General features: G+C 42.4%; 2 protein-coding genes across 2 annotated transcripts in view; both read right to left on the bottom strand.

The window, feature by feature from the left end:
- Positions 1-675, bottom strand: part of MAP3K3 (mitogen-activated protein kinase kinase kinase 3) — a 102,252-nt gene extending 101,577 nt beyond the window's left edge. Inside the window, exon 1 of the mRNA XM_077163541.1 lies at positions 560-675. Within this exon, the coding sequence (XP_077019656.1) occupies positions 560-563 (4 nt within the window). The 5' untranslated portion in view covers positions 564-675. The remainder of the gene's footprint in view (positions 1-559) is intronic.
- Positions 676-8,421: 7,746 nt separating this feature from the next.
- TACO1 (translational activator of cytochrome c oxidase I) lies at positions 8,422-22,799 on the bottom strand. Its single transcript, XM_077163540.1, has 5 exons — positions 22,382-22,799; positions 17,475-17,581; positions 15,235-15,362; positions 14,206-14,383; positions 8,422-13,881 (listed from the first exon to the last, which is right to left on the bottom strand). Exons 1-5 carry the CDS (start codon positions 22,797-22,799, stop codon positions 13,681-13,683), a joined length of 1,032 nt encoding a protein of 343 aa, XP_077019655.1. The 3' UTR covers positions 8,422-13,680.
- Positions 22,800-26,333: the final 3,534 nt, after the last annotated feature.

Here is a 26,333-nt window from a genome sequence, read left to right as displayed (position 1 = left end):
CTATCTCCCCGCAGGCCCTCCCCGCGGCGCTGGGGAGAGCACAGGGCTGGAGAGCAAGCCCCGGGAACTCTCACAGGCTGGCCTGTGTGAGCAAAGGGAAGGAAATGACACAGGCAGGAAAAAAAAGCAAATCAAGGAAAAGACACAACAGCAGCTGGGCCTGCACCAACCTCTAGCCCGGGCCCCTCACCGCGCTCCCGCTCCCCCACCCTCGGGCTCGCGGTCCGGCGGGCTCCAGCCTGAGCTGACCGCCCACGGAGCAGGGACCCCGGATCCCCGCTGCCGCTTCCTCGGGATGCGCTGCCGCGCGGCGGGGAAGGAGGGCTGCCCCGGGGCGGGCTCCACGGCCGGGGCCGCCCTGGCGGGCTTGGAAGTCAGAGCCCCCGCCCGGGCCATGGGGCCGCGAACGGGGCGGATGGGCGGCCAGCGGTCTGAGCCGGGGCCCGGCGGGCTGTCCATGCCTGTCAGGCGGCGGCCCAGGGTCCTCCCCCCTCCGCCAGGGCCGGGGCGGGGCGAAGCAAGCAGCGCGGGCACAGGCCGGGGCGGTGGCGACACTCACCCATGGTGGCGATGGCGGCGGCGGCAGCTGGGGCCCAGGACTGTCACCTCCGCAGCCGGGGCTGCATGCCGGGGGCGCGGGCGGCGGAGACGGCAGCGGGCCTGGCTCCGCGCTGGGGGCGCGGGCTGCACTCGGGGCCCCCGCCGCCTGCCCAGGCTCCGGCTCCGGCTCCGCCCGAAGCCGGGCGCTGTGGCATGGGCAGGGTGGCCCGCTACATCCCCGGCGCTCCGCGGGTCGGCCCAGCCCGGCCTCGGCGGCGCTCCTCCGCCCGCCCGCCCGCCCGCCTAGTCCCTCAGCTCCGCAGTCGCTCCGTCCGGCCACCGTTCTCCACCTCAGGAACGCTCGGAAAAACAAACCGCTGGTCGCGCAGCTCGCTCCCCTGCCTGTCACTCATTCCAAGTGCTCGCCAATCCCAGGTAGCGGTTGTACTTTCGTACCCACCCCCATTCACTTCATCACCCAATAACAAGGAGGAAGTCTCCGGTAACCCCGCTCCCGCCCCAGGGTTCTCTCCCAACACTCTTAACTCTCAGCCATTAGCTAATCATCCGTACCATACGATGAACCAATCCCGCCTACTCTCTCAGGATGCCAATGGGAGAAGCCGAGGCGGATTCGTAGGGCAGTCTACCTCCTATCAATCATTGAAACAGGGCCCGAGTCACTCCACTGCTAGCCAATCACATAGAGGGCGCTGAGCATTGGGCGGAGTTGGGTGCTCCAATCACAGCTCGGGTGTGAGGCTCCGCCCACACCCCCACCTCCTGTCTGTCACCCGGGGCTCGGCTGGCGCGCGCTGGCGGCGTTCTCTCCGGCTACTTTGAGGCTGGGGATTGGAAAAGGCGGCTAGAGGGGCCCTCAGGCCTTCCGCCCTTTCGGTCTCCGGCAGTCCCTGCGACTCTGGAAGCCCGAGCCCTGCCCCTTTTTCTTCCCAGCACGGGCCTTGTATTAAGCGAGAGGATTCGAACACTGAGCGCCTCTCCACGGGTCTCCAGATCCCCTGTTTAGACTTTCGTTCCCTACGCCTCGCTTGCCCGGCTTTCTTCCTGGGTCCGAGAGGCTGGGGTAGCGCTGGAAGGCAGGTCCCTGGAAATCTGCGTTCTGCTGCGCCAGGGCCTCAACCAGTAAGTGGCAAAGCCAGAAAACAACTCTTGTGGTTATAAAAGCAACTCAAGTTCTTGGCAGAAAAATCGAAAAGTGCAGGAAAATACAAAAAGAAAATCAAAATCCCACGCGAAACGTCTTAATTTAAAAAATTTATTTCCTACCTAGATAGAAAACATTTGATAAAAATGTTTCGTATGGTTTTGGAGTCTGCTTACATTCTTTTATGTTATTTTTTTTCATGCCACTAAATATTGTTCAAAAACAGTTGTACTAGCTGCATGATATTTCAAAAATGAGACTGTCCATAATTAATTTCCACAATCCCCCGTTGTTCAACATTTTATACACCCGGATCTTTAGATTCCAACTCCACCACAATTAATATCTTCTGGTTCCAGTGTAATCTAAGATGCCAGAAAAATCTTCCTTAGAGCCATTTTTAAAAACCGTCAGGAAGAACCTTTTGGTGGTTGCTTTACCTTGAACGTCAAATCCTTTACGAATTTCCTTGGAACCCTTCCTCTTTCTTTACATCTTCCCTACCCCCAGCATATTTAAGCAGCCACCTTGCCCTACGAGTTTTTTTTCCGCCAACTAGCTTTTTTTCTCATCTCACCTAATAAGATCCCTATCCAGTTTACTGCAGCTCGTTTTTTTTGTCTTTCACGAAGGCGCTCTCTGAGTTTTGTCATGGACTTTTTAACACCAGAGTGATCTGCATAGAAACAGCACTGTTCTTTTAAAGCTGCACATAGTCCCCCCTCTTTAAGGAAAAGTAAGTCAAGTCCTCGCCTATTTTGTAGAACTACTTCTGAAAGGGAGGTTAGAGAGTTCTGAACATAACAATCTCTTTTCTGGGAAGGGGAGATGAGTTAAAAGAGAAAGAAAATTAATATGTATTAGTCATTTACTTCATATGCCAGGAACTTCATTTACCTCATTTAATCTTTCCAATAACTCTGCAATATGTAATGTGCTTTTCATTTACACGATAAAAGTGAAGCTCAGAGAGGTTAAGTAACCTGTTTGAAGCCACAGTGAGTTAGTGGTGGAGCCAGGTTTATACCAGGTCTGTCTCTCAAAGACTATATTCTTGTGTACTAGACCAGTGCTTCTCAAGTTTTTGTTACCTTCCCACTAAGGACAAATTTTTAACTTTTTAAAAAATTGTTTAATTAAATTTAAATTAAATTCTCCCTAACGAGTAGTAAATACTACAGATAGGGTTGAGCTTTGGACTGTCATAAACCAATGTACGTCTAAGAATTTTTCACCCCTTAAGACCAATTTTTCACCCCGTTGAGTGATACTACCCACATTGAGAATATGTATACTAGCTGTGCTGGTTTGAAAGGGTATATGCCCCCTAAGAAAAGCCATGTTTTAATATAAATCTCATTTCTTAAAGGTAGAATAATCTTTATTCAATACTGTATATTTGAAACTGTAATGAGATCATCTCCCTGGTTGATGAGATTTAGTTAAGAACGGTTGTTAAACTGGATTAGGGGATGACATGTCTCCACCCATCTGAGTGGGTCTTGATTAGTTTCTGAAGTCCTATAAAAGAGGAAACATTTTGGAGAATGAGAGACTCAGAGAGAGCAGAGAATGCTGCAGTACCATGAAGCAGAGTCCACCAGCCAGCAACCTTTGGAGATGAAGAAGGGGAATGCCTCCCGGGGAGCTTCATGAAACCAGAAGCCAGGAGAGTAAGCTAGCAGATGATGCCGTGTTTGCCATGTGCCCTTCCAGCTGAGAGAGAAGCCCTGACTGTGTTCGCCACGTGCCTTCTCACTTGAGAGAGAAACCCTGAACTTCATCGGCCTTCTTGAACCAAGGTATCTTTCCCTAGATGCCTTTGATTGGACATTTCTTTAGACTTGTTTTAATCGGGACATTTTCTAGGCCTTAGAACTGTAAACTTGCAACTTATTAAATTCCCCTTGTTAAAAGCCATTCCGTTTCTGGTATATTGCATTCCAGCAGCTAGCAAACTAGAACAGATTTTGGTACCAGGAGTGGGGTGCTGCTGCTGCAGTTTGCAAATACCAAACATGTTGAAATGGCTTTTTAAATGGATATGGGAAAAATTCTGGAAGAGTTGTGAAAAGCTTGATAGAGAAGGCCTAGAATGCTTTGGAGAGACTGTTGGTAGAAATGTAGACTCGAAAGATACCTCTGATGAGGCCTTAGAAAGAAATGAGGTACGTGTTATTGAAAACTGGAAGGAAGGTGATCCTTGTTTTAAAATGGCAGATAATCTGGCAAAGTTGACTAATGGTATTGGCTGGAAGGCAGATTTTAAAAGCCATGAACTTGGATATTTAGCAGAAGAGATCTCCAAATTAAATGTTGAAGGTGCAGTCTGGTTTCTCCTTGCAGCTTATAGTGAAATGCGACAGGAAAGAGATAAGCTGAAAACTGAACTCTTGAGTAAAAAGAAACCAGAAATTGAGGTCCCAGAAAATTCTGGGCCTACAGAAAGGGAGACTACAGAGTATAGTGTGGATTTAAACAAATGTGGAACTAGCCAGCCATTTCAGAGAAAGTCAGGATCAGACATGGAGTTATCCAGGAAAGATTTGTGGAAACTCCTTATGTCTAATGGGCATGATCCAAGGCTACTGCATAGAAAGCCAACGAGAGTGCTGTGGGACCTGTATAAACAGAGCTGCTGCCAGTCTGGACTGAGGGGTTCAGAGAAGGGGCACATTGGAGGAAAAATAACTTCAGAGGCAAAACCGTGGAGGCTGAGGTCTGAAGTCAAGAAGCCTCAGACCAGGAGAGTGGACCCACCCAAGCCCATGGAGAGGGTGAGTTTGCCCCAAAGGCAGAGAATGGGCCTTCCACCTCATTGCAGTGGAAGAGTCATGCCGCCTCAGGCCTTGGAGAGGGTGAAGCACATTTCTTGGGGTTGGGGGAGAGCCTGGCTGCCACCACATGGAGGGGCTGAGCATGTGCCCCGGAGATGGCAGAGAGCCTGGGTGCGGCCCCAATGCTTGGAGAGGGTGGAGCCGAGAGAAAGGTGGTCTCCCCAATATCCCCCAAGGTTGCATTCAGAGAGAGGCAGGCGTAGGCATTTGGAAAGGGTGGGACTGCCACTTTATAAAGCCCTGAGGATAAATGAGTCTCAGACTTTGAAATCTAATGGACTTTGCCCTGCAGGTTTTCGAAACTGTATGGGTCCGGTGACTCCTGTGTTCCTTCCTCCCTATGGAAATGTATATATATATCCTATGAATGTTCCTCCTTTGTATGTTGGCAGCAAATAACTTGTGAGTTTTCAAAGGTCCAGAGCAAATGGAGAGAATTTTGCCTTAGGACAGACCATGCCTGTAACTGACTTGATGAGATTTTATACTGTCTTTAATTTTGTACTTCATTTGTATTGCTACTGAAAGGTTTAAGGATATCTGATATTGTTATGAAATTAATGTATTTTGTATATGGGAAAAACATGTCTTTTTTAGGGGCCAGAGGGTGGAATGTGCTGGTTTGAAAGGGTATATGCCCCCTAAGAAAAGCCATGTTTTAATATAAATCTCATTTCTTAAAGGTAGAATAATCTTTATTCAATACTGTATATTTGAAACTGTAATGAGATCATCTCCCTGGTTGATGAGATTTAGTTAAGAACGGTTGTTAAACTGGATTAGGGGATGACATGTCTCCACCCATCTGAGTGGGTCTTGATTAGTTTCTGAAGTCCTATAAAAGAGGAAACATTTTGGAGAATGAGAGACTCAGAGAGAGCAGAGAATGCTGCAGTACCATGAAGCAGAGTCCACCAGCCAGCAACCTTTGGAGATGAAGAAGGGGAATGCCTCCCGGGGAGCTTCATGAAACCAGAAGCCAGGAGAGTAAGCTAGCAGATGATGCCGTGTTTGCCATGTGCCCTTCCAGCTGAGAGAGAAGCCCTGACTGTGTTCGCCACGTGCCTTCTCACTTGAGAGAGAAACCCTGAACTTCATCGGCCTTCTTGAACCAAGGTATCTTTCCCTAGATGCCTTTGATTGGACATTTCTTTAGACTTGTTTTAATCGGGACATTTTCTAGGCCTTAGAACTGTAAACTTGCAACTTATTAAATTCCCCTTGTTAAAAGCCATTCCGTTTCTGGTATATTGCATTCCAGCAGCTAGCAAACTAGAACACTAGCCAATACTGGAAGTCACAAATTTGACAACCTGAGGCCCAGATCTGACCTTTAAATTTTATTGACCTGCGAGATAAACAAAAAATAACAGTTAAGCCCATGGAAACCTAGTACCCACTCCATGGCTTGTGTTCAAAGGCCTAATCAGGCAATTTCTCTTGGAATGTCTACTATGCATCTCCAATTTAACATGTTCAGCACAAAACCCACCACCCCATCCCACCCTGCTCCATAACCTCTTTGGTTTACGAACTGTTAAAAGTACAAACCTAGGAGGAGTCTTCCTTGAGTCTTCTCTTTTCCTAAAATACCCCATATCCAATAATTTAGTGAGTCTTTTCAGCTCTAGTTTCTAAATGCTGAATCCAACCACTTACCATCCATCACCATCACCCTAGGTTAGCAAGCATTCTTTCTCTAGATGACTGCCGAAAACTGTTAACTAGTCTCCCTTTCTTTTTGGACCATCCAACAAATGATTCTCCACGTAGGAGTCAAAGTATTGTAAAAATGTAATTTAGATCATGTTATTTCCCTGTTGTCAACCTTCTGATGGCTTCCTGTCATACTTAGAGTAAAACCCAAACTCTTTGCCATAGCCAGACCCAAAAGAAGCTGGCCCCAGCCATCTTCTCAGACCTCATTTTTTTACCACTCTTCCTGGATCATTGTCCTGCAGGCCTATATCCTTCTGACTATTCTTTGAACCTAGCTCTTTTTCACTTCAGGGTCTTTGCACTTGCTGTTTTTTCTGCCTGGAATGCTCTTCCCCAAGATCCAAGATGTCCTTGTGGCTTATTCCTGCACTTCATTCAGGTGTCTGCTCAAATGTCAACTCTTAACCACTTTCCTAACCACTCTATTCAAAACAGCCTCTCTTCCCTCCATCCTATATTCCCATATTCTGACTTATTTTCCTTCATAGTTACATGTTTGTCTTTCCTCCAACTAGAACAAATGTAAGCTGCATAGACACAGGGATTTCGTCCTATTTGCTCTTGTGTCACAACACTTAGAACAGTGCCTCATGTATAGTAGATGCTCAATAAATATTCTGTTGAATAAATAAATGAAGGAATGATTGCGAACTGTAAAACAATTATGTAAGTCTTCAGTTGAAAAGAGCCTTCTGATTTCCCTACCTTTCCAGTCTCTCGTTTCCATTGTCTTTCTCTTTACCAGCCATCTCAAACATTTCCGTATTTCAGTTACCATATGTGCTGAGAATTCCAGAATTCTAGTTCAGGTATTTCTTATGAGCTCCCACAGGCACCTAAAATTCTCAAACTAAACTCATCATTTTCCTCCACAGTTCTACATTTCTTCTGTCCATCCACAATTCTCCAAGTCAGGAATCTTTGAGTTTTCACAGCTCTTCCTCTCTATAACCCTTCCTCCACAGCCAACTTTGACCATGTCACCAATCTATCCAGTCCTCTCTGTCCCCAGCTCCACCATCCTAGTTCAAACCACCAAAATCTCTAACTTTGGAATATTTCATGAAATGGCCACAGAATGAGTGATCTCTCTAAAACAGATATCTGATCCTGTCAGATACTGCCTAAAAACTTTATAGCTTTCTATTGCTCTTAGGATAAAGTCAAACATGTAAATGTGCCTAAAAAGGCCCTTCGGGACCTACCTCTTTCTTCTCCAGTCACAAGGTTCTGCCAACCCCATCATTCAAATTCTATTTCATCCACAATCAACCACTGGCATTTCTTTATGCAATTTCCTTGGTTGGGAACTCTTCTCTTTTCTGCCTCCCCAACCCCCATCCCCAACTTCATTCTTTCAGAGAAGGATTAAGCCTAAACACTTCCTCCAGGAAGCCTTTTCAGGCAGACACCCTCAAATTGAGTTAATGCCGTCTGACAAGTTCCCAGAGCACCCTGTACTTTCCTCATCAAAGCATCTGCCCTCTGCTACCTGTAACTGCCTTTAAGAAAGTAAGTATAAAGACATGAATAAATAAGTGAACTTCAAATGGGGATGTTAGTATTTGAATGTAATTTCCACAAGTGTGCTCTTTCAGCTATTTATTTTATCTTCTCTTTCTATGTCACTTTCTCTCCTCATTCTTCATTTTCTCCCATGAAGCCTCCCAGCTGGGCTATGCCCTTCTCAATCTATGTCCATGATTTTGCACTGAGTAGATGCCCTTGGATGAGGATCTGAGCTACACCACACCCCAACAATCATGACCAGTTCCCAATGCTCAAGATCTAGAGTGCTGGTCCCATCAGGCAGCCCAAACACATCCGAGCTGCACACTTTCCTTCCTTTTTTCTCTCACGAGCATGGGGACAATGGGACACATGATAAAGAGCAATAAATATGAATGAATGAACTCTCCAAGGGGACAGCTCACTGGATGTAGTATGAAGTTGAATAAAAACCAATGTCCTACCAGCTGATTTGATGAAATTTCTTTTTTTTTTCCACCATGACCAAGTGGGATTTATTCCAGGTATGCAAGGCTGATTCAACACAAGAAAATCAATTAATATAATTCACCATTTAAACAGATCAAAGTGGAAAAAACACATGATCATTTCAGTTGATGCAGAAAAGGCACTTGACGAAATTCAACATCCTTCTTTTAAAATTTATTTTATTTATTAAACATACCAACATACAAACACAAACATTCTTACCATATGATCATTCCATTCTACATATATAACCAGTAATTCACAATATCATCACATAATTGTATATTCATCATCATGATTGTTTCTTAGAACATTTGCATCAATTCAGAAAAAAATAAAAAGAAAACAGAAAAAAATCATGCATGCCATACCCATACTCCTTCCTTTCATTGATTACTAGCATGAAATTTCTTTTAATACACAGGTAAAGTGGAATATATTCAAGTTATCAGTTCAACCAGTTATTTAGTTGAGTTGTCAGAGAATAATATATACCTCATAAATTTCTGCAACCATGATGTTTATGAATTATCGATATTTACTACTAAAGAAAAAATTGCTTTTTCATTTTGAAATTCCACTGCTCTAAGTTTATCCTAAAGAACACTCTGCAAGGGAGTAATGGTAAATAATGTTCATTGCGGCATCTTTTGTAAGATAACCAATCCAAATGCCCATCAATAAGAAGCTGGTTAAATAAACTATGGTACGTTAACACAAAAAACACTATGTAGCTACCATACAGAATTAGGTAGACCTTTCTCTAGTACTAAAAAATGTCTGTGTTATATAATGAAGCGAAAAAGGCAATTTATAAAGCAGAAACATATAGGGCGATCACATTTCCATTTTAAAAAATGCTCATTCATTCTTAGGAGGGAAAGGCCAACACTTATTGAACCATTACATTGCAAGAAACTTTTAATTTTTTAACATTTATTTACTTATTTAATTCTCAAAACAACCCTCGTGGAATATGGTAATATTATCATCCCCATTTAAAGATGAGATAACAGGTGCAAAGAGGTTAAAATCGTGTTCAAGGTTGCTAGCAAATGGCAAAGGCAGAATCTGTTCTTCGGCAGACTGGCTCCAAGAACAAAATGAGAAAAACAAACAATAGTTTGTTAATGGTGGTTCTCTTAGGAGAAAGGATTAGATGGGATTTTATTTTTTAGTTAAAAGTTTCTGTAAGTTTTTACTGTTTTAAAACAACAAATGTTACTTTTTGGCACAGAAAAAAACAGTAAGACAGAAAGGGGAAAAGGTAAAAACTACTGTTCCATTCATTGGATGGGCATGAAATAAAGAGAGTGATTTCAGGGTGGTGCAATGGTGGCTCAGTGGCAGAATTCTCACCTGCCATGTCATAGACCTGGGTTCGATTCCCAGAGCCTGCCCATGTAAAAAAAAAAAAAAAAAAAAAAAAAGAGAGTGATTTCAGTCAATATTAACGTGGTATTTGTCACAGTCCTTTCTTTTGCCAGACTTACTTGCACTTTTATTTTATTTTTCCTTCCCAGAAGAATCACAGGGATTCAAATAAAAGTCGAAGAATTGAGGGCTCTTGGACTTTTTTTTTTCCTCTAAAACAACATATAAACATTCTTAACATACAAACATTCCATACATGATGTACAATCATTGACTCACAATGTCATCACATAGTTGTGTATTCATCACCATGAACATTTTTTTAAACATTTGCATTCACTCCAGAAAAAGAAATAAAAAAGAAAACATTCATACATACCATACCCCTTATCCCTCCCTCTCATTGACCACTAGTATTTTCATCTATCCAATCTATTTTAACCTTTGTTCCCCCTATTATTTATTTATTTTTTTATCCATATTTTTTACTCATCTGTCCATACCCTAGATAAAAGGAGCATCAGACACAAGGTTTTCACAATCACAGTCACATTGTGAAAGCTATATCATTATACGATCATCTTCAAGAAACAAGGCTACTGGAACACAGCTCAACAGTTTCAGTTACTTCCCTCTAGCCACTCTAATACACCATAAACTAAAAAGGGTTATCTATATAATGCATAAGAAACCTCCAGGATAACCTCTCGACTGAAACCTCTCAGCCACTGATACTTTTTCTCATTTCTCTCTTCCCCCTTTTGGTCAAGAAGATTTTCTCAATCTCTTGATGCCAGGTCCCATCTTATCCCAGGATTTCTGTCCCACATTGCCAGGAAGATTTATATCCCTGGGGAGTCATGTCCCACACAGTAGGAGAGAGCAGTGAGTTCACTTGCTGTGTCAGCTTAGACAGAGAGGCCACATCTGAACAACAAAAGAGGTTCTATGGGATGACTCTTAGGCCTAATTTTAAGTAGGCTTAGCCTAGCCTTTTGGATGAAATAGTTTCATAGGGGCAAAACCCAAGATCAAGGGCTCGGCCTATTGATTTGGTTTCCCCACTGCTTGCTAGAATATCAGAAATTCTCCAAATGGGAAAGTTGAATATTTCCCCTTTTCTCCCCATTCCCCCAAGGGGACTTTGAAAGTACTTCTTTATTCACTGTCCAAATCACTCTTGGATTTATTGGGGCATCACACTAACCTGGACAAACCAACAAAACCTCTTGCCCTATTCAAGATTCCATGTACTTATGGTATTAACTAAACTGACCATACAAGTTAAATTAGGAAATGCACTACCCAAAATATAAATTTTGCACCAAATAAAAATCTCTCCCAGGGGCTCTTAGACTCAAGAGTTTGAAGGTTTATTGACTACTTAAGGGTTTAGAGGAAAAAATATGTAATTCAACCACAGAGTTGAATTTCCATAGTCAGTTGGGGGCAAAGCCTTCACTATTCTGGTTTGGTTCAGCCTGGCCTCCGGCAGAGGGGTGGAGCTCTACACCACATGAGTGTTTTTTGTAAGCGTTAAGGCTGCAGAAAGAGCCTATCACAACATCTCCATCCCATTGAAAGGACCCTCGACAGTGAGCCCAAGCCTGGTTTCAAGGCCTTAAATGACTTCCATGCTGCTAAGACAATGACCAAAGATAAGGCAATGACAAGCCAACACTAGACCCCATTCTTCTGACTCAAAGGTGCACCTGACTCCCAGGTTCTCAGCTGCTTTCTTCCCAGTTGGATGATAATGTAACTAATTTTTAAAACATTTTTTCCCTGATAAAAATAATACCTGTCATAAACTCAGTCTTAATATTACCACCCAGAGACAACTAATTTAGACATTTTGGTATATTTCCTTCAAGTTTTTTTTTTAAACTCATATACATAATATATTACATAAAGATATATACATACATAAATGTATATTTCAAAATTTGGACTATATATAGTTTTACATGTTTTTTTCCACTTAACATTATATTGTAAACATTTTCTATGGCATGAAATAGTCCTTGAAAAATAAGTTTTAGTGGCAGCATAAATCATACGGATGTGACCGTTTTTATGAACTATTCAGTGGGTTCCATTTCTAACCTATGTGACTGAGGGTCTCATCAGGTCTACAGGCAGAAGAGGTTCAGTTATGGTTTTATTTCCATTTTTCCCATATTACCTGCAGGAAAGACTATGGGGCACCACCAGCGGTCAGTGGAGAGTCATCTTCACAGGGGCCAGACCACACAGTACCTACAAGTACTCCTTGATGTAAGAAAACTGATTACACAACAATCTGTATTAACACTTCATAGCTTTTAGATTAGAGGACTACTCAAGTAGCCAACTTCCCTCCCCTAGTATGGGATAAATGATCAGATGTTTCCAAATTAATTTAAATCTAACATTTTTAAAACAGAGCTATTTTATAAACTGAGGTCTATCCATGTAAGATGCAGTATTAGACCTGTTCTCACCTGCTTGGTATTAGATCATTTGTGCAGAAAATACCTGGCCTGTCTATTTTATAGGTTTGTTGTTAAAACCAAATAATATAAAATATTAAAGTATGTTATTAAAGTTATGAAGCAACATACAAACTTTAAGTTGCTTTAGATTAGTTTTGTGCTTCAGTTATATGCTGAAGCCTGCAGATAATTTTCAATTCAGATATTTTGATGAGTTATCTCCTACAATAACTAAGGCATTCCAGTATTATGGTTATGAAAGGAGGTATAAGAACATATGTTTTGTCATGATCATGGATTATTTCATTGATTTTCCCCCAGCCCTCACTTTCCAGCTGTTAAAGTTATCATGGAATTAGTCATCTGTTTTTCCCAGAAGCTGAGGTTATCATTTACAGCCTATTTGGTTTTAGTTCTTTTCCATCCTCATTTACCTGAGGCTCCTTTAGGAAAATTACCCTGAGCATAGAACTGGTTCAAACAACCTCTAAAGGTGAATAACAGGCCTCTCTAAATCCAGTGACTACTAGGAGTGAAACACAGCAAGTCCCTATTTCCCATCTAGTCAGCTCCTTGCCCTTCCCTCTTTTCTTCTTTCCTCTCTAGCTCCCAATGACCCACCATCAGGCATCAGAGATGAAGAGGAGCTAGGATTAGGCATTCCGGGGACCACACAGCTTTCAAACCCAGCACAGTGTAGAACTTCCTGAGAGTGGCCCAATTTGCTGACTGACCATTCTCAGAACACACAGGAGGCTGGGCAAAGCAGGGCCTGGGGAATCCTTTACCATTGGCAGCTCTAGTAGAGGCAGTCCTGTGTCTTGCCTCTGAGGTCCTATGTCTTGGGGCAAGGATCGATAAAGGCACCAGTTGAACAGTTTGTGTTAGATAAGTACAATTCCTGGTACCAAGTAGGTGTTCAATAAATATTGGTTGCATGAATGAATGACAAGTTTAGGCTTTTAGACCACAGAGTACCTAGAGAGAACTACATTTTTATAGCAATCAAAATACAAACAACAAGGGTGTATGGGTGGTTCAGTGGTGGAATGCTTGCCTTTCATGCAGGAGACCCAGGTTCAATCCCAGACCATGTACCACCACCCCCCCAAAAAAAACAGTCCTAGGATTAGAGTAGTAGAACTGAGCCTGTAGACTTGAAAGGAAGTCAGGAGGCTCCCAACAGGTAGACACAAACCCAGGAAAATATAAGAGCCAAAAAATGGCAATGCAACAACCAAGATCAATCACTGTTATTATTTAAAAGCAGTTTCGGTAAACAGGCCCTCATAGCACTTACGAACCCCACTAGGGCAAACCTGCTGATCAGAGTCAGGCCCCACAATGCATCCAGGGGGCCTAAGGAGCTTATTCAAGAGGTCTCAGATCCAGTAGAGCTGATGAGGCCCCACAGAGGAGTGGGGATTCCCTTCGCCTCAAGGCAATGGGTCCTGGCCTTATACTTCCTAACCTGCTCAGCCTTCCACCTGCTTCAGTCTCAGAGGACACTACAGAAGCCCATGTTCCAGAATGGACTTACATAGGAAGGAACTCAGGGGCAGGTATAGCCTGGTTATTCAATGTTGTCATAGACCTGAATCACATCCTCATGGTTGCAGAGAGCCTGGATGAGCTGGGAGGCTTGCTCCTGGTCAGGGTCTGCCAGCCGCACCTTTGTGTTGGGGATGAACTCGAGTGTACAGGACACAGAATGCAAGCCCAGGGAGTCCAGTTTCTTCCTCACTTGATGCAGTGAAGAGGCATCACAAATAAACTAGGGATAAAGAAAAGTCAGAAGATGAGGAGCAAGGAGGTAACAAGACAAAGGTGGTCACTACTATAAGGCATCATTGGATTTAAGCTTTAAAGATGAATTTATGCTTAAGGGGTAGTTTTAAATTTTCTGAATCTTTCTCATAGTCCTCAGTAGAGCAGGCCTTATCCAGTATTCACTTAACAAATGTTTGCGCAGAAATGTGGACTCTGTTTCACCTGTATCCAGCAGTGTGGGAGAAGGAAGAAACCAAGACAGGTATGCCTTAACGTGACCTTTAGGCTCCCTTTGGAAGCTCACCAAATACAAAGGCTTCTTACTCACTTTAAAAATGTTCTTTTCCTCTTCATCCTTGGTTTCCTTGACATCCTCAGCTCCTGCTTCAATTGCCAGTTCCAGGGCATGCTCCAGGTTCACAGCTTTCTTCTCTCTGTCCTCCACTCCAACCACAACCACTCCCTTTTTGTCAAAGGAGTGACGAGCTCCTTCAGCCATCATTCCCCTGACCAAACAACAGCAATGCAGCAACCAAGATCAATCACTGTTATTATCTGTAAACAGTTTCTAGTACATGGGCCCTCAGAGCACCTACAATTCCCTCAAGGGTCAACTTGCTGATCAGAGTCTGACTGACTGGTTGACCCCACAATGCATCCACGGGGCCTGAAGGGCTTATTCAGGAAGCCTCTGAGACCCAGTAGAACTGATGAGCAAAGGAAACAGGTAAGAACAAATACCTTTAGACACTGAGCCTCCACAAAGCAAACATTCTAACCCTGTCAGCTTCCCATCTAGTCTCAGGAGGATACACAAATATGGAGCAGCTCTGGGCAAGAGAATACTAAAGGAATATCTTACTCTATTTTCTGCCCTGCTTGGAGTCTGAAGGATACAAAGACTTTGCCTATCATCTCCCTGTACCATTAAGACTCCAGTCCTGGTAATACTTCTTTTTTCTTTCTTTTTTTTTTTTTTGCATGGGGCAGGCACTGGGAACTGAACCCGGATCTCCAGCATGGCAGGTGAGTTGGTAATACATTTTAAGAGCTGGACATGATATGGCTACAGATGGGACAATGGGACGAAGATTTCCTTCTATACCTGATAAGTAAGTCTTTTGGGTCCTAATGTATTGTTATTAAATTAAATAATAATTTAATGTAATGTACTGTTATTAAATTATATAATAATTTAATATATATTAAAGGAAAAATAAATTATTCCATTTAGATTCTGCTAAGGACAAAGTGTACTTAAAACTTAAAACACCACCAGGGAACAGGAACACTTGTCTTACACAGAACTGCAATCTCAAGGCTTTATTCCCCTTCTACCCCCAAGACATACACCTACCCATTCTTATTCAAGATATGTCTGATGTCTGAATGACACTTGGAACCATTGTTAGATAACGCTTCAATGAGTAGAGAAGAGCCGCCAGGGCCTCGACCCTCATACAGCAAATAAACGTCTTTGGTCTTCTGCAATAAAAATCACATGTATATTTTTCCATTTCCCAATTCTTTCCCATAGGTCAGCCCAGAACTGCAGGCACCACAAAGTCAACTGCCTGAGATGGGTTCTTTGGACCCCTCAGGCTGGGCTGGGGCCTGACACGCAAGGCTTTATTTTTATCACCACCCTCTGAGAAAGACCTCTGACACCAACTGTTGAAGCCATTGCAAGTTCTACCCCTACCTAGAAGAGAACCTGTTTCCCTGGTCCTTGAATAATCAATCAGCCATTTGCTTCCTCTCCTATCCAGCCAAATCCCACATTCATCTCCTAGTCCCCCTCACCAAGATTCATCCTCCTACACCCCATCCTGTAGGAAACCCATCTGTGAAGCCTCAACCCTACCTCCTTCTGCTCATATACCTGCTATGCTCCAACCCCTGGCCTGCTGAGTACTGTGGCAAAAACATCACACACCTGGACCTTATCATAAGGGCTGTTAATAACAAGCATGGTCTCAAAATTCAAACTGACCATCAAAAACTCTAGTGACCAATCTCATCTGGATCCTCTACACCTACACATTCCACCTCTCTTTAAGTACCCTGCCCTGCCACCCCCCCAGGAACCCTCAACAGATACTTCTCCCTTCTTCATTCACAAAGGAATTACAAGGCCGCCAGGTGGGGGTAAAATCCTCTTTCTGTCTTCATCATCTTATACGCACTAGGGCCTACAAGAAGGCAGTATGTATAGTGATTAAAGCAAAAGTTTTGGATGACTCCTAGGGATGAGCCTAGCCCTGGCACCATGGGATCAACAATGCTTTCCTGACCGAAAGGGGGGAAAGAATTGTAACAAATAAGGCATCAGTGGCTCAGAGAGTTCAAATAGAGTCGAGGAGGCTACTGTGAAGGCTACTCTTAAGCAAGCTTCAGCTAGACATTGTTATTTATCATGGTTCACCAAACCCCAAACAAAACCTTTCCTGCCAACCCTAAAGAACACCTAGGGCTTTATCTGAGATTCTGCAAAGGTTCCATACACTATTATTACTTTCTAGAAATCTACAACCTCCAGATAAGTTCCTAGGTCAGATAAATTCTGAAACCCAGAGGGGCCAGCCTCTCCAGTACATCAACTAGTTCCAACCCCCTATCCCATACTGACAGCCCTTTCCAACATGAAAAAGTTAGAATGGGCATAGCCCAAATACCCCTAAAGATTGGGAGAAAAATCAAAGGAGAAGGTGGAGTTATAACAGATAAGATAGGATTTAACAAATGAGTATGATTGCTGAATCATTATATTGGTATTTCTTTTAGTCTTTTAGTCTCCAGTGTCTTGGAGTAGCTAGAAGTAAAAAGCCTAAAATTATGGAACTGTAACCTACGCCGAACTCTGAAATCTGTTCTACAACTAATTGTTGCGGTGTGCTTCGAGAATTATAGTGCTTGTATATATGTATTTTTTCATAATAAAAAATAAAAATAAAAGCAAAAGCTCTGGAATCTATCTGGTTTCAAGCTGTCATTTTCTATGTGACCTTGGGCAAATGACCTAACCTTTCTGTGCTTCAATTTCCTCTTAGGGTTGTTCTGAGGATTTAATGAGATAATGCATATAGAGTTTCTTCTCAAAATTCCTGGCCCAGAGTAAGGAACAACTATCAGCTATTAAGATCATTATTACTTCCTCAGATCCTTCTTACTTGTCTCAGGGGAAGAGAGATCCCTTCACCTGGCTCTATATTCCTGCGTCTCCCTCCATCACCATTGTTCACCCCCTTTCCTTCTCTATTTTTCTTTTCTACTTCTTTTCTCCCTCAAGGCATAGACACCTAAAACAGAAAATCATACCCTTCCTTAACCTAGTTCCAGGGTCCCACATTGTGCCCCCTCTTTCCACTCCATCTCTTCACAACTGGGCTGAGAAGTCTTGGGCCATATGGTACACTAACTATCCATCCTATTCCTGACAGTGTTTCCAAAGACATGAACTCCCAGAAGGCTCTGGATTGAGGCTATCAACCACACTGTTACTCCTCTCTCACAATTTAAGGAGTATTTGGCAGCCTTCCAGACATGGCCCCGGTGGGGGCTATGGACCATTACAAGAATGTTAAACTGGGCACATACCTCCATTTTCAGCGCAGCCTCAATTGTCGACTTGGGCATGTGCTTACTGCGACATACCTCTAAGATGTTGGCTAAGTGGCTGTTGAGCTCAGGATTGGGGCCTCCTTCTGTGACAGAGAAAACAGTATAAGGTAACATCTTATTTCAGCAAAGAAAAAGTGATTTTCAACCCCCTCTGCCAAAAAAATGGCAGGTTACCACTTGATTCTGCTAGTTTAAAATACTTTATCCAGTGTTTGAATGGGATAGGCAGGAGGAGAAATATTTTGGAAAAGAAGCTCCTAATTTACTCTGTCTTTAGGGATGCATATCTTTCTGCTAGATTTTCAGCAAACAATTTCCTGTCAAATGAAGAGAGAAGGGATGCAAATAGGACCAACATCTCCTTGATTTATTATTTTTTAAAATATTTTTATTGAAGAAACTTGACATTCAAATATTCTTAACATACAAACATTTCATTCTGGTATACAGTCAATGGCTCACAATATCATCACACAGTTGTGTATTCATCACCATGATCCTTTTTTAGAACATTTTTATCACTCCAGAAAAAGAAATAAAAAGAAAAAACTCATACATACCATACCCCTTACCCCTCCCTCTCATTGACCACTAGTATTTTCATCTACCCAATTTATTTTAACCTTTGTTCATTTACTTATTTATTTATTTATTTTTTGCATGGGCAGGCACTGGGAATTGAACCTAGGTCTCTAGCATGGCAGGCAAAAATTCTGCCACTTAGCCACTGTCACACCACCCTATTTGTTTATTCTTTATCCATATTTTTTACTCACCTTTCCATACCATAGATAAAAGAAGTATCAGACACAAGGTTTTCACAATCACAATCACACTGTAAAAGCTGTATCATTATACAATCATCTTCAAGAAACAAGGCTACTGGAACATAGCTCAAGTTTCAGGTACTTCCTTCCAGCCACTCCAATACACCTTAAACTAAAAACGGATAGCTATATAACACGCAGTAACAACCTCCAGGATAGCCTCTCAACTCTGTTTGAAATCTCTCAGCCACTGACACTTTTTTTTTTTTTCATTTCTCTCTTCCACCTTTCCGTCAAGAAGGTTTTCTCAATCCCTTGATGCCACGTGTCATCTCAGGATTTCTGTCCCATATTGCCAAGCAGGTTTACACCCCTGGGAGTCATGTCCCATGTTAGGGAGGGAGGGCAGTGAGTTCATTTGCTGTGTTGGCTTAGAGAGAGAGGCCACATCTGAGCAACAAAAGAGGTTCTCTGGAAGTGATTCTTAGGCCTAATTTTAAGTTGGCTTAGCCTATCCTTTGCAGGAATAAGTTTCATAGGGGCAAAACCCAAGATCGAGGGCTCAGCCTATTGATTTGGTTGGCCCCACTGCTTGCTAGAATACCAGAAATTCCCCAAATGGAAAAGTTAAATATTTCCCCCTTTCTCCCCATTCCCTCAAGGGAACTTTGCAAATACTTCTTTATTCACTGTCCAAATCACTTTGGGATTTATTGGGGCATGACACTAACCTGGACAAACCAATAAAATATGATGACCTATTCAAGATTCCATGTACTTACTGTGTTCAACTAAACTGACCACACAAGTTAAATTAGGAAATGCACTACCCAAAATATAAATTTTGCACCCAATAAAATCTCTCCCTTTAGTTTCACACAGAAATTGAAGTTTTAAAATATGGACGATATCACCCTTAACCCACTCTTCTGATATTCCTTAGTCCTGTCCAGATCAGTTTCATTCATATCTCTACTCAATGTCTAATCAGTTTTTCAACTTTTTAAAAAGTTCTGTATGTGGTGCTGCTGACTTTAATAGCTTCAGAGCTCTAATTCTGAGTCTCAGGTGTCACATAAATACTTGAAGCTTCTAGGAAAGACCATGTTATATACAAAACTCAGTATCTCAGAATTTAGAATTAACGGTTACACGTCCTGAATATATGTGACTTCCGTAAGAACTTACAATCTAGGAGACTTTACAATAAGCTCCAACCTGATAACCCGTGCTCTCGACTTATAGTTCCCCAAATTTTTATATTATAGTTAATCCATATGATTGAGGCATGATAATATATACCTTTCTGTTCCTGACATTTCATTCAACATACAGCTCTTAAGATTCATTCACCTAGTTGCATGCCTTACAACTTCATTCCTTCTTGCAGCTTGCTCAGCAGTCCATAGTATGTATACACCATATTTCCCCCTTCCATTCCTCAGTCATTGTAGCCTTAGGCCACCTCCTATTCATTGTGGATCATGAACACTGTAGCCAGAAACACCAGTGTGCAAATGTCCATTCGTGTCCTTGTACTCAGTTCCTCCAGGCATATATTGAGCAATGGGGTTTCAGGATCAGGTGGCAAACCCACCCCTAGCCTACTGTGGAACTACCACACTGCCCTCCACTGGGCTGCATCTCTCATTTCCCTAGCAACAGTGAATAAAGTACATCTCTTTCTCTGCATTTTCTCTAGCACTTGTTTCTCTCTGTTCATTTTTAAATAGTTTCATTCACACATCATACAATCCAGCCTAAGTGTATAGACATTTCCTCGCCACCCTACTCTAGCTGAAAATATTTCCTTTTCTTCAACAAAGAACCATATCCCTTTCCCGATTCCTGGATTTATTAATACTCCCTGCCCTGACTCTCAACTACTTTGTATATAACTACTGAAATCCTCACACAACATTGTAATACTATTCGCTATCTCTAAGGGCAGGGGTTGTATTTCATCATCTTTGTTCTGCCAGTGCTTGGCATACTCAGTATCAAGTGTTGGTCAAACTCTATCAAGGATGTAGATGAAAAGGAAACAAAAACATCAGGCATGAGTTCTAGGGGTAAATTAACATTTACCAGGTGCCTTATGTGCCAGAAACTACCTCAAGGTGGGCATTATCCCAGTTTTACAGATAAGAAAACTGAAACTGAGCAAGAGCAAGCCACTTGCCCTAGGTCACACAGTTAGTGACAGAAACCAAGTTTGGTTTTTTTTTTGGAAGTTTCATTAAAAATATCTTTTCACAATAAACTGTAGAAATTGCATTCTTTTTTTCATCACATAGTTGCATATTCATCATCATGTTCATTTCTTAGAACATTTCCATCAATTCAGAAAAAGAAAGAAAAAGAAAAAAAATTCATACATACCATACCCCTAACCCCTCCCTTTCATTGATCCTAACATTTCAATCCACATTTATTTTAACATTTGTCCCCCTATTATTTATTTATTTTTAATCCATATGTTTTACTCATCTGTCCATAAGGTAGATAAAAGAAGTATTAGACACAGGTTTTCACAATCACACAGTCACATTGTGAAAGCCATATCATTATACAATCACCTTCAAGAAACGTGGCAACTGGAACCTTTTCAGGCAGTTCTCTCCAGCCTCCCTGTTACACCTTAACTAAAAAGGTGATATTTATTTAATGCGTAAGAATAACCTCCAGGATAACCTCTCAACTCTGTTCGGCATCTCTCAGCCATTGACACTTTATTTTGTCTCATTTCTCTCTTTCCCTTTTCCACCGAGAAGGTTTTCTCAATCTCCTGGTGCTGAGTCCCAGCTCATTCTAGGATTTCTGTCCCACGTTGCCAGGAAAGTCCACACCCCTGGGAGTCATGTCCCACTTGGAGAGGGAAAGGGCAGTGAGGTTGCTTGTTGTGTTGGCTGGAGAGAGAGCCCACATCTGAGCAAGAAAAGAGGTTCACTTGGGGGGACGCTAAGGCCTAATTTTAAGTAGGCTTAGCCTATCCTTTGTGGGGTTAAGTTTCATATGAACAAACCCCAAGATTGGGGGCTAAGCCTATTGCTTTGGTTGTCCCCACTGCTTGTGAGAATATCAAGAATTCTCCACTTGGGGAAGCTGAATTTTCCCCCTTTCTCACCATTCCCCCAAGGGGACTTTGCAAATACTTTTTAATTCACTGTTCAGATCACTCTGGGCATTTATGGGGGCATCACTCTGGACAAACCTACAAAATCTGATGCCCTACTTAAGGTTCCATGTACTTATGGTGTTCAATTATGCTGTCCACATAAGTTATATTAGGAAATGTACTACCAAAATATAAATTTTGTACCAAATAAATATTTTTTGCTTTACTCACAATAAGTTAAAGTTTTAAAATATTAATTACCATCTATTTTCAACACCCTGCATTACTGAAATTCCTTTGTTCTTCCTCACGCAAAACATTTTTAAATTTGTACATCAGTCACTATCATTATACACTCTAGGCATTCCTAGATTATACCATCTGTCTTTATCATATATCTTTCCTTCTGAGGAGAAACAAGTCTTGACTCCAAAATCCATGCTTTTTACAGGATTTTTCTCCACTATTAGAGGAATCCGACACTAAAAGCAAAATATCCCTTTTTAGGGTGGCTACACAGCTGAGAAGAGACATGGTAGCAAATCTGTCATTCAAGGAACTGTGTCCCAGGAAGCCCGAATGAAGCAAGCCGGTAAAGAAATAATAGTTTTACTCAATGCCCTTGTCCCAAGCTATCTAGTACCAGAGCTACTGCAGAGGGCTTGGTTCACCCCTTCAAGAGAGACTCACATCTGGCCTCTTAGGGTCTGTTTCTATGGAGTATCCAGCTACAGACTAGGATGAAGTCACTTATCATCTCATCTTCCTAAAAGCAGCTCCAAGCTGGCAGACGCTCAGTCTGGAAAGGTGAGTGGCAACACATAACGTAGGCAGCTGTTTGAGGGTTCCAGGTGGGAACTAGGGAAGGAAAAGAGAATGAAGGGCCAGGTGGCGGGGTGGACCCTGGCCTAATTCCAGGAGGTAAATGAGGACTCGGGCACCGAGGGGGCAGCGGCGGCCAACGCCCATCAAGGGACAGGAGAACGTCAGCCTCTCACCTTTAACCGCCAGGCGGATGCTCAGACTAAGTTTAGTAAAGATGCGACTCCTTTCGATATCCTTGGGACCCTTGATATGCCGGACTTTGGACCACTTGTTGTGCCCGGCGGGGACCGCCGCAGTCAGGTGCAGCGTTCTACCCAGAGCGGAGCTGCCGCCCTGGGGCTCGGGCTGGGAGGGTGGGCGCGCGCGGAGAGGAGCGGCCCGGACTCCGGGGCCTCTCAACCTCAAGCAACGGGCCGCAGCCCTGCTCACGCTGGCAGCCGCCCAGATAGTCATTGGCTTCGACCTGGACTGAACCTGCAAATAGCAGCAGTCAATATCAGCCTGTCCCGGCCGCCCCCGGCGCAGCCAGACGGTGACCCACTCAGCGTTATCCCTGACGCAACCGGGAGCGGGAGCCCACGGGTATAGCATACTTCCTTTTCCGCGTCCGTTCCAAAAATACATCCTCCTGGTCGGTAAAGTCCGTTCCGCCGCGGCAGGAGACTCGCTCCTTTCCAGACCCTGCGCAGAGCCGGATTCCAGAAGGGGCTACCAGTGCTGACATCTCTGGCTGGCTTACCTGGAGAGCACCTGGCGTCATTACCCACAGTGATCTCGTAGAAATACATTTCATACTGATTTTGCTGCCCACCTTTGAGCAATCCAGAATGATAAATGTTTTGTTGTTGCAAAGGAATACGCAGTTCAACCGCTCATTTTACAGGTAAATAATACCGCTGCCCAGAGATGTAATTTGCCCAATCATTTAGTCTCTGAACTCCTTCTTGTGTGTCTATAAATAAGGATGATATAATTTGCTGTACCAACATAAAAGGTTGTAAACACGATGTATCTTTGGAGGTTTAAAGTCGAGTCCTATGTAAACAGCATCGGCGATCATGGTGATTAATTGCCCAAATGCAAGAGACAGTCGGCTTGGGACAGATTTCCATACCACAAACCGTCGGGAGAGGGATTATCAGAACTAACCAGCCACATTCCGCTCTCCAATTTCCCTCTGTTCTCCCAAAAGAGAAAAACAAGGCCAACATAAGGGAAGTGAGAAGAAACCAAGGGCAACTGCTGTAAAACCTCCCACTGGCTCCCCATGCTAGTGAGTTAAAGTCCAAACCACTTTTGCTGTGTTAGATTTGGAAGTAGGGCAATGTAAAGCTTTAAGTGTGAGGCCTCCCAGGCTAGACTAGGTGAGTTCAAGCTCTAATTATTCCACTTATTCCTGTTTTCCTTTCCTTACCTGTAGAATGGCCTTTTGGCAAAGTACAGGGGCATAGATTTATGTTATTAGATCTACTCATTTTCCACTTTCATGTCCTGACTATTAAACTCCAGTGGGAGGGAATTAGTCACTATACTCTGAGTACATGTTCTTTATCACCTCTTTGCCTTTCTATAAGCTGTTCTCTGCTTAGAGCGTCTCTCTAGTAAAATCTTCATCATGCTTCAAGACCTAGTTCAGCTACCAACCTCCTTCAGGAAGGTTTCGTAGAGTTCTCCTTTGAATTTTTAGCTTTAACTAGTAGTTATTCATTTATGAATATTTATCAGTAGTTCCTGTTATCCAAGCTACTTAGTGAAGGGCCTGGCACTTCCCTCAAACTGTGCAGATTAGGAAGAGCAAATTGCTCCAAATATTTCTCTCAATCCTTGTATTAATCACAAACCTGGATCTTTGCTAATCTGTTTCCCACCCCACATCACATGACCTTTGTTTTTCCTTCAGATTCAGCTCAGGCATTATTTACCACCAGAAAAAGACATCTCCAAGTTTTCCTACTGGGCTCAGGCACCTTACTCTGTGCTCACATAGCCCTTTGTGCATGCCTCTACTTTAACACCTTATTTCAAAATGTTTGTCTCTCTTTACAACGATACATTCTTTGACAGTGGTACTGTACTTCCTGTGCCAAGCACAGTTTTTTTTTTAAATAACAGCTTTATTGAGATTTAATTCACATACTGTAGTCACCCATTTTAAGTGTAGAATTTGGTGAGATTTTAGTATATCCGCAGAGTTGTGTATAACCATCACAATCAATTTTGCATTTGTCAACCCTAAAAGAAACCCCATATCCATTATCAGACACTCCCCATTCCATCCTCTTTCCAACCCTATGTGCAACACCAATTTACTGTCTCTAGGGACGGGCCTGTTCTGGGCATTTCTTGTGAGCTGAGTCATATAATAGGTAGTCCTTTATGACTGACTTCTCTCAGTAGGCATGCTTTCAAGGCTCATCCATGTTGCAAGCATGTGTTGTTCCTTTTGACAAATCCCTTTGTGATGAATATACCACATCTCACTTATCCAATCATTTGTGGACATTTGTCTCCACTTTTTGACTATCATGAATAATAATATGAACATTCAGATACAAGTTTTATGTTCCATTTCTCTTGGATATATACTTAGACATGGAATTAATATAACTCCAGGTTTAACCTTTTGAGGAACTGCCAGACTATTCTCAAGACTGTATCGTTTTATATTCCCACCAGTAGTGTATGAGGGTTCCAATTTCTCCATATCCTCACCAACACTTATAGCCATCGTGGACCTAATGTTGTGAAGCAGTATCTTGTGGTTTTGATTTGCTTTCCCTAATGACTAATAATGTTGAGCATTTTTTTATGTGCTTATAGACATTCATATATAGTGTTGCTTTTTGTGATTTAAAAATGTTTAATATGTTACTATGAATAGCAAAAGGCAAGTTAATGGAATTTGTAATTGCAGATGAATGCAGAGGCTAAAACAATGTTTGGGATTATCCTAACACAATCAGCTTAAACTCACAGAGACAAACCTGTAGTCTAACAAAGTCAGACTTATTAACTCACTGCAACAAGGGAGACTGCACACCAAAGGAATGAATGGTAGGATGTCTCACCAAAGGGAAAGATAGTTATTATAGGATTTGAGGGAAGGGTGGATGTTAGGTGACATTTAAATGAAACAGTTTTGTAAGGCTCAAAGGATCAGAGAGCTATGTGAAAAGGGGTCAACATCAGAGCTAGAGTGCAAAGTGGATCCACATTTCAGTTTCTTTAGAAATGCCATAGTTAAGTGTAGAATGTGTTCAAATCCTTTTATCTGAAGCTTTACATCTGGGTTGGAAATAAAGGCTGCTTCTCTATGTCAAAATGACTTATATCCTCCAAGCAAAAGTGTGACGCTTCATTCTTACCATTAATGTCAAACAGCAAACTTTCCAACAGTCTATGATTTTAGAGAACAAAATTCTCTAAATGAGTAAAAAGTAAAAAAAAAAAAAAAGGAGTCACTTAAAATGAGTTTAACACTTAAGCTGCAGTGTGTATGTGGGACAAATATTGTTTCCTGTTAACTCTGCAACTGGTCTTGTCTGCATCTGTTTGAATGGCAGGGCAGATTTTTACCTTCTCCGGCTTAGCTAAAATTTACTCTCTCAAGATTATTTCAGACGACTGAAACATTTCCAGAGGTCTGGTTGTTTGAATTAACAAAACCACTTGAAAAACCAAGAATAAGCCTTGAGAGCTAAAGACTGGCTGAAGGGTGTATCAATTTATTAGATTTGAGTATGTGTTGAGATGACATTGGTTGTTACTCCAGACGCTTTGTTAATTTGCTGGTTTGGCAGAGACAGTACTGTTTACTCACCACCTTATTTCCACCAGTTTGCCTGAAAACACTCCTATTATTGCACAACACTGCAAATATTTACGTAGATGCCTCTTCTGCTAGACTGCTAGCAACTTGAGGATCATGGCCACTGACATGGAGTAGGCCCTCCGTGATTTGTTAACTGAGTAACAAAATGAGAGATGAAAGGTACGGGTCAGTCTGTGAGATGAGTGTGAAGGGCTGGAGTAGAAGTCTAATCCCAGTGAAGAACAAAATGTTTTTGTTTCTGGAACAGAACACAGCAGCAGAATAGGAAGAACTGAATTCATCACAAGAAGAAA

Source organism: Tamandua tetradactyla, chromosome 6 (assembly GCF_023851605.1).
Source record: "Tamandua tetradactyla isolate mTamTet1 chromosome 6, mTamTet1.pri, whole genome shotgun sequence".
NCBI lineage: Eukaryota > Metazoa > Chordata > Mammalia > Pilosa > Myrmecophagidae > Tamandua > Tamandua tetradactyla.
This window is presented reverse-complemented; position numbering and strand designations above follow the sequence as displayed.